At 38.6% G+C, this 18,959-nt stretch overlaps 1 protein-coding gene across 1 annotated transcript; it reads right to left on the bottom strand.

Annotated features, from left to right (window-relative positions):
- Positions 1 to 2,232: 2,232 nt before the first annotated feature.
- LOC142170290 (premnaspirodiene oxygenase-like) lies at positions 2,233 to 3,001 on the bottom strand. Its single transcript, XM_075232169.1, has 3 exons — positions 2,942 to 3,001; positions 2,726 to 2,827; positions 2,233 to 2,433 (listed from the first exon to the last, which is right to left on the bottom strand). The coding sequence occupies exons 1-3, from the start codon at positions 2,999 to 3,001 to the stop codon at positions 2,233 to 2,235; spliced, it is 363 nt and encodes a 120-aa protein (XP_075088270.1).
- Positions 3,002 to 18,959: the final 15,958 nt, after the last annotated feature.

Below are 18,959 nucleotides of genomic sequence, written 5' to 3'. Positions count from 1 at the left end.
AAGAATGCTGGTGCGGGTGCTTTTGTATCACTTGCTTTAGCCATGTCTTAGCTTTCTGTTACTGCATTGTATAGAGAGTGAAAGTTAATATAGGGAAAATGATGTTTTCTTGTTGGTCATGCTTTTCCACTGTTAGAGAGCTTAGGAGTTATCTTGCTTGTGGTGTAATGTGGATTCTACATTTTGGTTTGCATGTTAAGAGGCAAAATTATCAGTCATTGGCTAATCTCAGCTACTCAGAGACAGAGTACTTACTACATCATATTGGCAAAGGTTGGAGTCGGGCGCTACAATGGAAGCGAGTCTATCTTCTTGTAGACATGCTTCTATATATCTAAATTCTGTTTTATGCTTTCAGTGCATCCTTACTGTGTGGCGTTTACAGAGTAACTGTCCTCTGTGTTTTTATCCATTGAGTACATTACTCGGAACCAGCGCAGCTTTCAGTATAAACCACACTGATGGAAATTGTTCTTTATGTTTTTTATCCATCAGTTGACGTTTACGAAATTGATGTCTTGTTTCATTACTTCCGTTAGTAACATTGTTAGAACTAACCCTTAATAATGTTTAGCTTTTCTATTGGCTGAAGATGCCTGGTTGCAGTTTCTGCATTTAGTTGTTTTTCTTATCATTGCAGATGCAGTGCATGCATCATCAGCCAATTACTTTGAATAATCTTTGTAAAACATTCATGCACCGGCTGCAACATTCATTTGACCAAGACCCTTTAACGTTATACAGGATCTACTAATGGTTAGCTAGAAGGGTTTGTTGGTCTATCAACTCATTGATAGGATATTTTGTTCAAATACTCACGTGTGTGGTGATTGTGTTGCACTTATCGTTCCCCATGTGTTTCTGCAATATATACCATTTCATGCAGGATGTGCTGGTAATTCTTTCTCCAGGTATTCGAAATTTCTAAGGCGACCTGTAGATTCTGAATCTCTCTGTTGGTATCTTCATTTTTCATTAATTCTGGATTTGATTACCCTAAAACAAGAATTAAAAGGGCTTGCTGGAAAAAGCAATGCAGTTTATCTTTTACATGTGTTCGGCCCTCAGTATTTGCTGCTATCGCTCCTGTTCTAAGATACTTTTGGAATGAAATATATTTTTATCCTTATAATCCTCATGTTTAGGTCAATATTGTAGCTACTTCAACTGCCTTTCTTATATTTCATGACAAAACGCCACCATAAAAAGGGTTAGAGGAGGGGCCAAAAATAATAAAAAAAAAAAATCCTGATATAGGTTGAGCTCTTAGTAACTAGCCATTGATTACTTATCAGAAAAGTTGCATATGTGATCGTAGTTTATGTGTGTATCTTTGTAAAGACCGGCCAGTTGTTTTGAGAGTAATAACCCCGATTCCCTATCTATTGCTAACCCCGTATCTTTTTCTGCTCACGTAACTTGCCGAGAGGTTTTGTTTTTTGGTTTCAGAGTGTTTTGGGACACTTAGTCCCTAAAATGGAAGCTTAAGTCTTAGGATTTTGACCGCAGTCAGAACTATGGGAAGACGACTCCGGAATGGAGTTTCGTTGATTCCGTTAGCTCCGTTGGGTGATTTTGGACTTAGGGGCGTGTCCGGATTGTATTTTGGAGGTTTGCAGCTGATTTAGGCGTGAAATGGCGAAAGTCGAATTTTTGGAGATTTTGACCGGTAGTGGACTTTTTGCTATCGGGGTCAGATTCATTTTTTATAAGCGACACGGTGTCACATCTATAAGAGTACAACAATAACAATAATATTAACATATTCGGTGTGATGGGTAGTGTGTACGCAGACTTTACCCCTACCTAGTGAAGTGAAGAGGTTGTTCCAAATAGTAATGCCAGGAGTAAAAGAGAAAAAGAATACATATAATAAGTAATAAGAAATTACCTAGGTTGAACTTGGGTGGCAGTATCTAGTGTAGTAAAGAATAAAAATGGTAACAAATTTAAAAACAGATATATATATAGGGCATATCTTCATCTTTTTTATTTCCTTTTTGACCAGAAACCTCGGGTGTTATTACTAATATTTTATTTATTCGGCATATTGCTCATTCTTGCAGTTCACAAGTAAGAAAAATACAGGTATACCATGTAAAAAAGAAGCAAGTCTTTATACAATAAACACCATTATTTAATTATTCATCACTGGTGGTTGATAAACTTGTAGTAACCAGTGACATGCACTTTCTTTAAATAAGGATCAAAGTTTTTAAACGTATGTCTTTATTAAGAGAGGCCAAAAGGAGTAGCAATCAAACAAAAATCATTCTTTCTGCTGGCAGTTACCCCTTGTGTTTCGATCATGTCAAAATCGTCCAGACTAACGTTGGCAGGAAGCTTCCAATCAAAGTGATAAAGCAATTGAGCTAAAGGATACCCGGCATTAGCTAAACCAAATAACATTCCTGCACATATATATTCTTCTTCCTGCGCCAAATGGAATAATTCAAAGTCAATAGCTAGTACTATTCTCAAATCTCTCAGGTATAAAACTTTCTGGATTATGCCAGTACTTAGGATCTCTTCCAATTGCCCATGCATTAACTAGGACTTTGGTTTTGATAGGAATAGTGTATCCATCAATCTTTGTTTCTTCTCTGCATTCCCTTGGGAGTAATAGAGGAACTGGAGCGTGTAGCCTTAATGTTTCTTTTATCACTAATTCTATATACTTTATCCTCGTATGTTTTCTTTGCCTTTAGGACTCCGATCCTCTAACTTCACGTTGTGCTTTAGCCATGACGCTTGGATTTCTTATCAATTCTGCCATTACCCAAATAAGTGTTGTGGATGATGTTTCCGCTCCTGCCATGAACATATCCTGCATGTAAAAACTTACCAAGATTTACTATATGCTGGCCAAAGTTTAATGTTAATAGCTAACGAAATGAAAAGAGAACATAGATTGAGATGTTGTAGAAAGAAGTACACTTACAAAAATAACTGCTTTGATATTCTGATTGGTGATTGGCATTCCAAATTCCACACTCTCCATGACCCTCAGTAGAATATCGACCAGATTTTCTTCTCCAGACTCACCATTACCCTTTTTACCATTTGCTCGATTTTCTTGATGTTCACTTATGATACAACAACAACAACAACAACAACAACAACAACAACAACCCAGTATAATCCTACTAGTGGGGTCTGGGGAGGGTAATAGGTACGCAGACCTTACCCCTACCCCGAGGGGCAGAAAGGTTGTTTCCAGGAGACCCTTGGCTCAAGAAAGTGACAAGAGACTATTAATACTATCCATAGATTCATAATAAAATAACATAAAATAAAATAAAATAACATACCATAACATAAAATAAAAATAACAACAGTATAAGAAATATAGGAAGTACGAAAAAGATGGAAGATATAATAATATCCAGCAGATAAAGCCCTACATCAGTAATTGATCAGTAGCATCCTAAGACTAACTCCTAACTGGCTATTCTCACTTTAGTGCGATGTAGAAATACTCACACCTTCCCCCTAGCCTACAACCTTAATGCTCGACCTCCACAATTCCCTGTCAAGGGCCATGTCCTCAGTAATCCTAAGTCGCGTCATATCCTGCCTGATCACCTCTCCCCAATATTTCTTAGGTCTCCCTCTACCTCTCCTCGTGCCCACCACAGCTAGTCGTTCACACCTCCTCACCGGTGCCTCAGTGCTCCTCCTCTGAATGTGCCCAAACCATCTGAGTCTTGCTTCCCGCATCTTGTCCTCCATGGGGGCCACGCCTACCTTCTCTCGAATATTTTCATTCCTAATCTTATCCATCCTTGTATGCCCGCACATCCACCTCAACATCCTCATCTCTGCTACTTTCATCTTCTGGATGTGTGAGTTCTTAACCGGCCAACACTCGGTCCCATACAATATGGTAGGCCTAACCACTGCTTTATAAAACTTACCTTTTAGTAACGTTGGCACTTTCTTGTCGCACAGGACTCCCGATGCTAACCTCCACTTCATCCACCCCACCCTTATACGGTGTGTGACATCCTCGTCGATCTCCCCGATCCCCTGAATAACTGACCCAAGGTACTTGAAACTACTCCTCTTAGGGATGACTCGAGAGTCAAGCCTCACTTCCACTCCCGCTTCCGTCGGTTCAGCCCCAAATTTGCACTCGAGGTATTCCGTCTTCGTCCTGCTCAACCTGAAGCCTTTAGACTCAAGGGCCTGTCTCCAAACCTCTAGCCTCTCGTTGACACCGCCTCGTGTCTCATCGATTAGAACTATGTCATCAGCAAATAGCATGCACCATGGCACATCTCCTTGAATATGATAAGTTAGTGCATCCATCACCAGGGCAAATAGGAAAAGGGCTGAACGCAGACCCTTGGTGTAACCCCGTAACAACAGGAAAATGCTCGGAGTCGCCTCCTACTGTCCTAACCCGAGTCTTAGCTCCATCATATATGTCTTTAATCACCCTAATGTAGGCTGCCGGGACCCTTTTAACCTCTAAGCAGCTCCATAAGACCTCCCTAGGAACCCTGTCGTACGCTTTCTCTAGATCAATAAACACCATGTGGAGATCCTTCTTCTTATCCCTGTATTGTTCCACCATCCTCCTCATAAGGTGGATAGCTTCTGTGGTAGATCGCCCCGGCATGAACCCAAACTGGTTGTCTGAAATAGACACCATCTTTCGCACTCTCATTTCTATCACTCTCTCCCAGACTTTCATGGTATGACTCAGTAATTTGATACCCCTGTAGTTGTTACAGCTTTGGATATCGCCTTTGTTTTTATACAACGGAACCATTGTACTCCACCTCCACTCTTCAGGCATCTTATTAGTTTTGAATATAACATTAAACAACTCAGTAAGCCATTCCAAGCTTGCTCTACCCAAACACCTCCAAAGTTCAACATGAATTTCGTCTGGCCCGGTCGCTTTGCCCCTTCTCATCTTACGCATTGCCTCCATGACCTCATCGACCTCAATGTCCCTACAATAACTTAATTCATGGGGACTGTCGGCATTCCTCAGTTCACCTAGTACAATATCTTGATCCCCTTCTTCATTTAGAAGTTTATGAAAGTAGTTCTGCCATCTCCTCTTAATCTGGTCATCCCCCATCAAAACTTTGCCGTCATCATCTCTTATGCACCTCACTTGGTCCAGATCCTGAGCCGTCCTCTCTCTCACCTTAGCGATTCGTAATAACTTCTTCTCCCCGCCTTTGTTCCCTAGTTCCTCATATAGACGAGCAAAAGCTGCCGTCTTAGCCTCCGTTACTGCCATCTTCGCCTCCTTCCTAGCTACCTTATACCTCTCATTGTTCGCTCTCTTCTCCTCCTCACCAGTGCTCCCTATTAACCGTAGGTAAGCCGCCTTCTTTGCTTTCACTTTACCTTAGACAACTGCATTCCACCACCAGTCTCCTTTGTGGCCACCGGTGCGGCCCGAAGATATCCCTAACACCTCTATCGCCGCCTTCCTTATACAGTTCGTCGTCGTCGACCACATAGTGTTTGCGTCCCCACTGCTTCTCCAAGCTCCCATTGCCGATAACCTTCCTTCCAAATCCTGAGCTTTATCCTTAGTCAAGGCGCCCCACCTAATCCTCGGGCGTCCTCTTACTGACCTCTTCTTCCTCTTTATCATGATACCAATGTCCATCACCAAAAGCCTATGCTGCGTTGCAAGGGTCTCTCCTGGGATAACTTTGCAATCCTCGCACAACCTTCTGTCACATCTCCTGAGGAGGAGATAGTCAATCTGAGTCTTCTCCACCGAACTTTGGTAAGTAACCAGGTGCTCCTCCCGCTTCGGAAAACACGAGTTCGCAATCACTAGATCGAATGCCTTGGCAAAGTCCAACAGCGAAGTGCCCCCTTCGTTCCGCTCCCTGAAACCAAAGCCGCCATGCACCTCAGTATAACCACCTGCCGAAGACCCAGTATGACCATTGAAATCTCCTCCTATAAATAACCTCTCAGAAGGTGGAATACTACGAACGACGTCATCCAACCCCTCCCAAAAGTGCCTTTTAATCTCCTCATCCAAGATCGCTTGCGGCGCGTACGCACTAATGACATTTAAAATACACTTACCCACCACTAATTTAATAGTCATTAGTCTATCATTCACCCGCCTAACCTCTACCACCGACTCTCTAAGATGGCTATCCACCAGGATACCCACTCCATTCTTACCTCTCTGGACTCCAGAGTACCACAACTTACACCCATTCGCGTTTTTCGCCCTCAATCCAACCCACCTAGTCTCCTGAACACATGCTATATTAATCTTCCTCTTCTGAAAGATCTTTGCCAACTCTATAGACTTACTCGTTAGTGACCCTATGTTCCATGACCCGATTTTCAACCTATAGGCTCCCTTACCCCCTATACCTCCCCTACTTCCCGTCCCACCCCCTGACCCCGGCCCACACTCTGCCCTACCCGAGGACATGCCCTTAATCTATCATCCCAGACTGCATCCACTACACATACGACAATCTAAAGAAGACTCGCTAGTGTACAACGGACAACGAATCAAACTAGAAGGAAACAAGTGACTACTAGTACACTAGTAGAAAGATTTGACTGAACTATTGTGAACTAAAGTAACACCAATTTAGATAACAACAAAAGAGAACGGGAGGTACCAACTCCCAAGAACCAAACCTGTGTTGATTTGCTGTACTCGATGTAGTTGTACGCTCACACACCGCTTCCCACCACCCTTTGCTGAAGCACGTCCAGGTTACTCCCCTTTGCTAGTGCTCCTGCGCCCAACTTGTCTCCAACACTTTGAGAATTTCCCTTGTCCCCAACTTGTCTCCAACACTTTGAGAATTTCCCTTGTCCCCAACTTGATGTTCATTTATGTTATTGTCCAAAATTACATCCGCCTTTGTGTGAGCCTTCAACAATTTGGACTTCATTCCACTGATTTCGTGAAGCCACTTTTACGAAGGGAACAAATCAGCCAAGTCAAATCCTCCCGACAACGAAACTACCTCCTTCACCAACATTACTAATGTATCTTGATCATGAACAAGTTTTCCAAATGTAGACCTACAAGTTACAGAACTTGTAAACCAAAAAATTTTGTTTGATAGGTGTTGGGATATATATTATTAACCATGGATTGGTTTAGATATAGTATTTATTATGATATAATTGTTCATTCAATTTTAATAAAGTTTTAAATAGATCATATATTAGTCCGTGTCATTTGCTTATATAGTAGATGATTTAGTGTATAGAGTTTAGCTTATACACGAAAGATTAAATCATTGGTTCTTATAAGTATAAAGTTTGAATTCACAATCTAATGATGGAATTGGACAAACCATCAGGGATGATTGTAGCGCAAGGTTAAATATAAATTATCTTGATTATGGGAATGGTTTAATTCCAACTTCTTGTGCTAGTACATTTTGTATGTATTGAGCGGACCAAGTTGAGATAAGTATTTTATACTGACTTAATAAAATAAACTCTCTAGCCATTAAATGTACTTATACTCTTAATCTTGACATAATTATTCTTAGATGTGTACATTATTATTATTTTGATTTATTAAAGGCGAGATTCTTTCGTGGGTCAATATGCCAAGTAAATTGGATAAAAATAATGTACATTGGCGAAGTAATAGTTAGTTGATGGAATCCATGTCTCGGTTTAGAGATTGATGATACACCTTTATGAAAGCTTATAAGTTTTCATGTGTAAACACGGTCGGTGGATTTTGTATCCGACACATGAAATAAGTTAAGCAAAAGTCTAAAGGAAATAATCAATAAATTAAATCGTTAGTAATTTAATTTAATTGATTAGTATCTGAATCTTAACATGGAGAGTTAAATATGATTTAATGGATGAATTTCGAAATTGAATAAGGAGTGCAATTACTGATTTTTAGTGGAATAATTCGTAATTAATTATGGTGGATATTAATTTCAAAAATTATAAATTAATTCCATAATTGGAAGCCTTGTTAATTAAATTCCGCGGTCCCTGATGTGCCTAAATAATAGGAAATAAAGGAATCATTTTTCTGGTGGAAAAGAAAACCTAACAGGTTTTGGAAAAGAATTTTAACCCAAAAAGCTTGTGATATAAATAAATAAGGTTTTCCTCTTAGAAAAGAAAGAGAAGAGGTGGCCGAAATTTCAGACCTTTTCCTAGAAATTTTGCCACACGAAAGTGCTATTTTCAGGTATTATTTGGGTAACACAGTAGAAGACCGTGGAACGTTTAAAGATCACGATTGTGCGGGTGATGGAGATTCCATTGAGAAGTTATGGAACTGAAGGTGTTTGACGAAAAGATGTCAAAACCTTTTTGATTAAACAATTAATAATAATGATGAGGTCAATCTTAGTTAAGCACAATAAAATCTAGATGAAATGATTGAATGAGTACGCAAGATGAACGATATAACAAGTCTATTCGAAGCAAATAAATGCTCATAAATGCTAAGAGTTAAATGCACAAGTAGAACCGTCGCAAACGTAATCGGTGTAAGGGAGAATAAGTATGGGATGATTGAGGAATCTTAGGATTTTCTCTGATGAACAAGACTGTTTTTGCATTCAATCTCAGATGATTCTTTTACAAAGTGTTCTTTTATCTTTTTTCTCCGTTCCTTTTCTTCTTTACTCCCCTTTCCTATTTATAAGGGACAATCTCCCAAAAAACCCTAAAAAGTACAGTATGGAGAATATTCGAAAAGCATATTCCTACTGTCTCTCACTAAATGTACATTGTCGTGGACGTCATGCATCTACTGACTGCCCAAAGTCGTTACCTTTCACCACGACGACCATCGGGCGGTGCATCATGATAACCTCATTCCTCATCCTACTCGGTAATGGTCGTGGTAGCCAAATTTGGACCCATACAGTTAGTCCCTCCTCTTGTTGAGGTCGTGGCCTTGTACGTCCTTGATAAGCGGACGCCGCCCATTTTTGTGGAGAAATTTGGCGGTTTGATTGTAACGGTTTGATCAATAACGAAAGAGCGACGCAATCTACAGTATTCCGGATAGCGTAGCATATCGGGAAATGACGTCACTCTCACGTGCGTCATCATTGCGCATCTTCCCGAGGCAGAGACCAACTGGCTTGCTGCTTCGATTTTGGTGCCACTGGCAGCCTTTCGCTTCGCTTCTGGCGCTATCCAAACCTTATAAATAGATGAAGGTTTGGTTCTTTCAAGAACTTTCGATCATTTTTTTCTAGTGTATGTGTTATCTTCTTTGGCCATTTCTTCTCGTATCTTCAGCTCTACTTTCGTAATTTTTCTCTTCACCTTCTTCCGTTCATCGTTCTTTGTTTTATCAATATATCCTCTGCCATCGAGATGCCTAGAACACATCGTTCCCACGAGGAGATTTCTGACACCACCCCGCTTTCCATAGCACCTCCACCTGGTAGTGAGGATGTGGCAGTAGAGGAAGAGGACAGCCTTCACACGTGCAGGAGATACTACCGAGAAACCCCATGTCTCGAATTGATTTCCTTACAGAGTTTATTCCTTCTCCTGTTCTGGTGATTTCTGAGACTGAGCAGGCTCACATAGATGACCTTCAATCTACGTATAACATTCCCTCTCATGTTGAGATGGTTTCGGCCGAGAGGGACTTCGTAGATGTCCACAGACCGGGATATTGCGCCTTTTACATATAACCCTTTGTTATTGGCCACTCTTTTCCCTCTTCTTCCATTAGCGGAAGAATTCTGTCGGTTTTATGAGGTCTTCCCGGCGCAACTTTCTCCATACACGTACAAGATATTCTTGGTACTGACGAAGTACGCGGAGTTGGCGGGGTGTGAAGTTGGCCTCCACCACCTTCTACATTTGTTTTCCCCTAGTTTTCATAGGAGAACTATGGTACATTTGAGGCACCGTGGGACCAGGGGATTGGTGGTCGGAATGGATGACCGGGCAAGCCGCAGATTTTGGCATAAATACTTCTTTGTTAGAACCGAGCATCTAGTGTCGGACCCTGCTGGATTCCCAGAACGGTGGAATTATCACGGTGTCTATGGCCGGCCCAGTGGAGGGCTTGTCACTATGACTTCCGGAGACGACTCGGGGGTGGCGTTCTTCGCTATCATATTCTTTCCCCCGGCTGCAGAGGAACACCTTCTTTCTGGTTGCTTGTTCTCCGGGCGGGGACTTCGTGAAGAAACACTTGTACCCGAAGTAGGCCCAAAGACACATGTTCGAGTTAGCGCCTCCTGAAGAAGCCTCACCGCATCAGTAGGATCAACCAAAACGTCCTCCTCAAGGACGAAAACCGAGCTTGCGGGTAGACCTGATTTCAAAAAAAAAAAGGGAAAAAGGATCAATCAATTTCCTCACGTAAAAAAGTTGAAACGAGATGAGTCTAATTTACCATGATTTTTGGCCTTCCACCCGTATTTGAGGACCAGTTCTTTCCACTTGCGGGTTTCGAGCGTAGTGACGTCCAAAATTTTCTGGACCCACTGGTCCAAGCCTTCAACCCTAGGTGGAACCCATCGAGTTGCTGAAACAGCCATTGTCGGAATGATATCATTGGTGGAAACTGCAACGAACCGTTCCATCTACCCACGGTCGTTATCATCATCCATGCTAGATAATAGATCATGGTGGCCGTGTTTGCTGAAGTTTATCATTCCCCCGCGAAAGACTTTGGGGGAATAGAGATTCATCACATGAGCTAAGGATAACTCTTGTCCCGTCTCTTGGCACAAACGCCGAAGACAAGTAATAGTCCTCCACACAGAAGGACTTGCTTGTGTCAAACATACTTGGTAATGGAGGCAGAACTCCGCAATAATAGAGTCAAGCTCTCCACTCAAAGAAAACTCTCTCAAAGTAAAGGGATACGTGTAAAAGTATGTAAAACCCTCCTTGTGTAAGGTTACTCGCTCTGTTAGATCAGGAGCAATAATATCCAAATCTTGGCAGCGACAATCTTCCTTCCCAACAGAAATACTGGAAGGAAGGATAGAAGAAGGGTATCTTCCAATGGCCCACGTGTCGTGCGAGGGTTAGCAGAAGGAAACTTCTCTTTGAAATCTTTAAAGGTGACTAGGATCTTCGGAACAATGGTGAATATCGTAGGAGGGGTGGCATCATCAGCTTTGCCTTTATTCTTTGAAGATAGGTTTTCTTGAAGAGGAGGCCATTTTTTATCAAGAGGAAGAGTTTCCCTTTACTCAAAGAAGGAAGCTAAAGAATGGTTAAAGTCGGAAGATGAGTTGAGTAAAGAGAGTCTTAGAAAATTTAGAGTGTTATAAAGTATAATGAAGGAAGGTGATGCGTATAAGTGAAGGTATATGCGGCTAAATTCATGCCCATTATTACCTCGATAATTGGCAAAAGTTATGCTGAATTGTGGGATGACGCGTGTTTAGGGCATTAAATGCGGAGAGATGTGCATCTAATCAACCGTCAGAAGATTTTCAGAAGGAATTATAGTAATTCCAGCCAAAAAGAGTGTTTCTAGCAACTTCCTGGTGCCACAAAGTTATGTCACCAGAAAGCGGGGGGACTATCTGTATAGGGTAAAATATGCTATGTTAAGTAATTGCATAAAAGAGTGACACGTGGCATTGATGGCAGAGGATAGCTAAGACCGAAGACAACTGTTCTGTTTGCTACCGAAGAAAATGATGCTCATAAAGATATAATAAATGTCTGCCACCAGGTAGCATTTAATAGAGAATATTCTACATCAATCAGTACACTGCCCATTACAATGAATTTAGCATTTATGCTCACTGTTACACCTTCTTCAATGGCCATCATAATTGACATTAAAGAAGGGAATGATCGTACGACCTTGTTTCCTAGGTGCAACTATAAATAATGAGCTATGTTGTCATTGTAAAACAGACGAATTTTCTGGCAAACTTGTGCTATAATCGATTCAAAGCTTTATACAATTTTATCTTCTTAGTTCTTGATTTCATTGTTGTTGTGCACGGAAGCCCTGCTCCCGGAATTACTGTTTTTGCTATTTTGTCTTCTTTTCAAGGCTAAGTATTGTGTATTTCTTTAATTATTTTATTATTTTAGGGTCGAATTAATTCACTTGTCTAGAAACCACATATAAATTTAACTGTATCGTTTTACGGATAAACAGTCATGAATATTTTTAACGAACTGCAAAAAATATAAGGGGAATTTAGTCTTTGATACATTATATAACATTGATAAAATTATAGTTTATTCAATCAATATACATAAACAACTAAACAATATTTTAAATGTTTCAGTAGAAAGTTAAAAGGGTAAAAGAAATTAAAAGCATACTATAAAATAAAAAATAAAGAGAAAAATAAAAAAGTCTAAATGATGCAGGGCGGGGCAGAGCAGGGCAAATTTTTGATAAAAGGCTAAATGAATCAAGGTAGGGTGGGTCAAAATTTGAGCGGGTCAAGGCTTGCGCTGCCCTATCCTGCCTTACCCTATTTACATCTCTAACTTTGGCAGGCCAAAATAGGTTAGGTTAATAAATGGACAGGTCATCATACATTATTTTTTGGGAATTTTACATAAATGTCCTAAATAAGTCCCAACTTACCAACCTCTAGCCATTAATCATAAACTTACCAAAACTAGTTAATCACATATAAAAATTGAAAACTCAAATAAAAAAGGTTCTTTCTCTTCAAGAATCACAAGCAAAGATCTCCTTCCTTATTTTTAAGCGTTATTAGCAACATTAGATGAAAGACAAAAAGGAAATTTCATGGATGAGGTAGCAAATAAGGTGATAAAATAAAAAATATATATACAAGATTCAAAAAATTTAAGCAAACAAGGACATTTTTCAATGGGTATGGTTGACGTTCATTAAAAACATATAGACAAGTCAATATATAAATTTGAGGAAGATTGGAGGTGATTTGGTATCAAAATTCATAGTTAAAATCGAGTTCAAAAATTCTTCTGCGGCACATGTATCAAATATATATCACCCATAGGTATATATGGATATACATGTGATACATATTTGATACAAATATGATACATATGTGATATACAATGATACATAGTGTGATACACATATTCTTTTTTCATATTCATCTTCTAATTTGAATTTTCAATTCAAACCACATCAAAGGTATGTTTGGTATGGAGGAAAATATTTTTCAATTTTTCCATGTTTGATTGGCTTAAATGTTTTGGAAAACATTTTCCTTATGAGTTCATTTTCCTCCAATTGGAGGAAAATATTTTCTTTATCAAGAGAAGGGAAAATATTTTTCAAAACTCCTTCTCAACCTTCCCCACCCTCACCAACCCACCCCATACCCACCCCACACCCTCTCTCTAAAAAGTTTTTTTTTCGTCCCTCCCCTCTCCCCCTGCAAAAAAATATTTTTTTTCTTTTATTTTTTTTTTGTAATTTTAAATTTTTGTTTTTTCGTTTTTCTGCACCCTCCCCCTGCCAAATTTCTTTTATTTTTTTACTTTTAAATTTCTATTTTTTCGTTTTTCTGCACTCTCTCCCCCCCCCCCCCCGATTTTTTTTATTTTATATATTTTCAGTTTTAGTTTTTTCATCTTTTGGTTTACAGGTTCGAAACTTTACAAGTTCCAAAGTTATTAGTTTGGAGGTGTATGTATTTGGAAGTTTACGGGTTTAGAAATTATAAAATTTACAGGTTCGAAACTTCGTGGTTTCGAATATTTAACGGTCCGAAAGTTTATAAAATTTGTGGGTCCGGAAGGTTGTTGGTGTTGGGTTTTTTTAGCTTAATGTAGCTTAAAAGAGGGTGAATGAGAAATGGAGGGAAAATGATGTATTTGAGTTTCATTTGAGATTTCCTCCTTGACAAAGGGACATTGTCCCATATTGGAAAAGGAAAAAGTGTTTGATGGATATATATACAATTGCTCTTCTTGTAGCTATTAAAGAGTTAAGAAGAAGGCAAGCCTCGCGCCGTCATCATCATCACTCGCTAGGCTCGGCTTCGGCTTCGGATTTGGTCAAATGATCGATTGATTAATTGATTAATTTTTTGGACCAAATTTATTTGTTAATAGTAAATATTAACGTAATATTATTAAATATCCGATTTTTGTAAACGGAAAATTAATATTAAATCCAAATTATTTGTTTTCTCTATGTCCCGTTTCTATTTTTTGTAACGGAAAATTACGGCTTCGGTTTCGAATTCGGATTTAGTCAAATGATCGATTGATTGATTAATTATTTGGACCAAATTTATTTGTTAATAGTAAATATTAACGTAATATTATTATATATCCGGTTTTTGTAAACGAAAAATTAATACTAAATCCAAATTATTCGTTTCCTCAATGTCCGGTTTCTGTTTTTTGTAACGGAAAATTAAGTTCCCTTCCTGTCCGTTGGGGATTAAAATCTACGTAATTTTAACGTTTGTTTGCGTCATTCTTTTAGAGAAATGATGAATGATAATAGGAACCAGATTGTTCCTATGGTGGCTGCCAATACATCAACAAGTCGAACAACACCGGCATTGGCACCGACAGAAAAACCCAAAAAACTTTCGGGATTGATTTCAAGCGGTGACAGCATAAGATGTTATTCTACTTGACTACTTTATGTCTACAGAAGTTCATTAAGGAAGATGTTCATGTTCTACCCGATGAGACTCCAGAGAATGAACGCTTTCTCGTGATTGAGGCGTGGAAGCATTCTAATTTTCTGTGCAAGAATTATATTCTTAGAGGACTGGAGGACGATCTGTATAATGTCTACAGTGGTGTGGAGACATCAAAAGAAATGTGGATTGCGATTGAAAGGAAATACAAAACTAAAGATGCTAGGTTGAAGAAATTCGTTGCCGCTAAATTTTTGGACTACAAAATGGTAGATAGCAAGTCTGTTTTTACCCAAGTCCAGGAATTGCAAGTGATTATTCACGATCTCCTTGCTGAAGGTATAAGTAAAATTGATACTAGTGTTGGTAGTATTAATTTTATTATGTTTACTAACAGAATTTTCATTGAAGGTCTTGTCATCAATGAAGCATTCCAAGTAGCAGCGATGATTGAGAAGTTGCCTCCGTTGTGGAAAGACTTCAAAAATTATTTGAAACACAAACGCAAGGAGATGTCGCTTGTAGATCTCATTGTTCGATTGAGAATCGAAGAGGACAACAAAGCTGCTGAAAAGAGAGGCCGTTGAAACTCAACAATAACGGGAGCAAACATTGTTGAGGATACTCCTCAAAATAAGAAAGAGTAAGCAGGCTTCTAGACCAAAAAGCAACCCAAGCAAGAAGCGGTTCAACAAAAATTGCTACAACTGTGGAAAAGCTGGACACAAATCTACAGATTGTCATGCTCCGAAGAAAGAGAAGAAGAAGGGTCAAGCAAACACAGTTGAAAAGCACGAAGATGTTGATGACTTATGTGCTACGCTTTCTGAATGGAACTTGGTGGGAAATCCTAAAGAGTGATGGATTGATTCTGGAGCCACTCGCCATGTTTGTGCTGTTAGTAAGAATTTGCTACATATGCTCCCATTGGACCCAAAGAGACATTTTCTATAGGAAATTCAGCAACGACAAAAATTGAAGGATGTGGGAAGATATTTCTGAAAATGACTTCTGGCAAGGTAGTCACTCTGAACAACGTCCTTCATGTTCCCGATATTAGAAAGAACTTAGTCTCTGCTGGACTTCTTGTTAAGAACGGGTTTTAATGTATCTTTGAATCTGATAAGGTTATAATAAGTACGAATGAGATATTTGTACGAAAAGGTTACCTCACTGAGGCCTTTTCAAGCTGAATGTAATGGTTGTTGAGAATAATAATAAAATTCTTCTTACTTACTTGAGTCAAATGATTTATGGCATATACGTTTAGGTCATGTCAATTATAAAACCTTGCGGAAAATGATTAACTTGGAAGTATTGCCTAAGTTTGAATGCGAAAAAACAAAATTTCAAATATATGTGGAATCTAAGTATGTTAAACATCCTTATAAATCAGTTGAAAGGAATTCAAATCCTTTAGACTTAATTCACACAAATATTAGTGACATGAAGTCAATACCATCTCGCGGTGGAAAGAAGTATTTCATAACTTTTATTGACGACAGTACTCGATATTGCTATGTTTACTTACTTAATAGTAAAGATGAAGCAATAGATGCATTCATGCAATACAAAAATGAAGTTGAAACGCAACTTAACAAGAAAATCAAAATGACAAGGAGTGATAGGGGTGGTGAATATGAATCTCCTTTTGAAGAAATATGTTTAGAATATGAAATTATTCATCAAACAACGACCCCTTACATTTCCCAATCCAATGGGATTGCGGAAAGAAAGAATCGTTCATTAAAGGAGATGATGAACGCATTGTTGAAAAGTTCTAGTTTGCCACAGAACTTAAGGGGGAAGCCGTTCTTATGGCTAACCGGATACTAAATCGAATACCCCATAGCAAACCATAATCTATTCCATATAAAAAATAGAAAGGAAGGAAGCCCAACATGAATTATTTTAAAGCGTGAGTGTGTTTGGCAAAAGTGCAAGTTCTTAAACCCAAAAGGGTAAAAATTGGGCCGAAAACAGTTGATTGTGTTTTTGTAGAATTGCGACCAATAGTAAATCATATCGATGTCTGGTTCATAAATCAGAAAATCCCGACATTCATACTAATACGGTTATAGAATCAGATAATGCTGAGTTTTTTGAAAATATATATCCGTATAAAAAGGAATGTGAGTCAATTGGTGTGCGATCTAAACGACCTCGGTAAGAAATAAAAGAAAGTACATTTAATCAGGAGGATCCAAGATGAAGTAAACGTCAAAGAAAGGCTATTTCGTTTGGACCAAATTTTGTGACTTTCTTATTGGAAAATGAGCCTCTAACACTTAAAGAAGCTATGTCTTCTTTGGAATCATTGTTTTGGAAAAAGGTAGTCAATAGTGAAATAGAATCTATATTGAACAACCATACATGGGAATTGGTTGATCTTCCTCTTGGAAATAAATCTTTGGGTTATAAATGGATTTTCAGAGGAAAATAAAAGATGATGGCACTATTGATAAATTTAAGGCAAGACTTGTAGTCAAAGGGTATAGAAAGAAGGTCTTGACTACTTTGATGCATACTCTCTAGTTACAAGAATTACGTCCATACGAATGTTAGTAACATTAGCTGTAGTTTGTGGTCTTGAAATTCATCAAATGGACGTTAAGACGGCCTTATTAAATGAAGATTTGGAGGAAGAAATCTATATGGAACAATCTGAAGGGTTTGTGGTTCCAGATAAAGAAAAGAAGGTATGTAGACTTGTTAAGTACCTTTAAGGACTAAAACTAGCACCTAAACAATGATATGCTAAATTTAACCAAACAATGTTGTCAAATAGTTTTAAGATAAATAAATGTGATAAATATGTGTACATTAAAAATATTCCAACTCACACAGAAATTGTTTGCTTAGATGTGGATGATATACTGATAATGAGTAATGACATTGCCAATATAAATGCGACTAAATGTATGCTAACTAGCAAGTTTGATATGAAGGACTTGAGAGTTGCTGATTTAATTCTGGGGATTAAGATCCATAAGACTCCTCAAGGTCTGGCATTGACACAATCTCATTATATTAAGACAATACTTGAAAAATTCAAGCACTTAGGGTTTAAAGTTGCAAAGACTCCAATTGACGTGAATCTTGCATTAGCAAAGAACAAAGGCCAAAGCATATCACAATTAGATTATGCTCGTGTGTTGGGATGCTTAATGTATATCATGAATTGTACACGACCATATATAGCTTGTGCTATAAGTAAATTGAGGCGATACACGAGCAATCCAGGTCAATCTCATTGGATGGCAATGAAACGAGTTTTAGGATATTTAAAACATACACATAACTTTGCTTTGCACTACAGTAAATATCCTGCGGTGATTGAGGGATACTGTGATGTAAATAGGATCACCAATTCCACTGATTCTAAGTCCACAAGTGGATATGTATTCAATATTGGTGGAGGAACAATATCTTGGAAGTCATCCAAATAAACTTATATTGTCCGCTCTACAATGGAGGTTGAGTTCATAGCCTTAGATAAAGTCGGTGAAGAAGCTGAATGGCTCCGGAATTTCTTGGAAGACATTCCATTTTGGCCCAAACCGTTGGCACTAATATGCATACATTGCGATAAACAAGTGGCAATTGGAAGAGCTGAGAGTGTTATGTATAACGGTAAATCTCGTCATATACGATGAAGACATAAAACCGTTAGGCAGCTGTCACACCTCCTTTTTCCTACATCCCGGAAGGGAGTATAAGGGAGTTTTTTCCAATTTAAGTGACAGTCGAAACGGGATTATTTATTTAACATTCAGAGTTGCAACTTGGGATAATTTATGGTGTCCCAAGTCACCAGTTTCAAATCCCAAATCGAGGAAAACATGACTCTGTATTATAGTCCGCGAACCAGAAATCCGAGTAAGAAATTCTGTTAGCCCGGGAGAAGGTTTTAGGCACTCCCGAGTTCCATGGTTCTAGCACGATCTCTTTGATTATACTTGGCTTGACTAAATTGTTTAATTACTGAATTTAGAACCTATGTGCTTTCACATTTTACCGCTTTTTTAATTAAGAAATTAACCTAAAGAGAGTCACGCGTACGTGTACTCATTTGTTAAGCGCGTCAAAAATCATGTCACGCGAACGTATCCACAATTAGTAACGCTTCATTGTTATTAAGAAAAGTTTGGCCGAAGTTGCGCAAACGCATACTCCGGATTTGTTTTTAGAAATCGTAATCATGTCATGCGAACGTGTCCACAATCACGATAGTAAATTTTTTTAAATACGTGTCCAAATCACACTAGCGATTAATTATTATGAGGCCACGATCTTATGGATGAATAAAGTATTTTGGAGATATTAAATTTACCAACATTTTTAGAGCATGCATGAACATCTATGGACTATAGGGGAAATAGGCTAGCCTTTATTAAG

Source organism: Nicotiana tabacum, chromosome 16, assembly GCF_000715075.1.
Source record: "Nicotiana tabacum cultivar K326 chromosome 16, ASM71507v2, whole genome shotgun sequence".
In the NCBI taxonomy this organism is placed as follows: domain Eukaryota; kingdom Viridiplantae; phylum Streptophyta; class Magnoliopsida; order Solanales; family Solanaceae; genus Nicotiana; species Nicotiana tabacum.
Note: the sequence above shows the minus strand (reverse complement) of the source record. Positions and strands in the feature narration are given on the sequence as shown.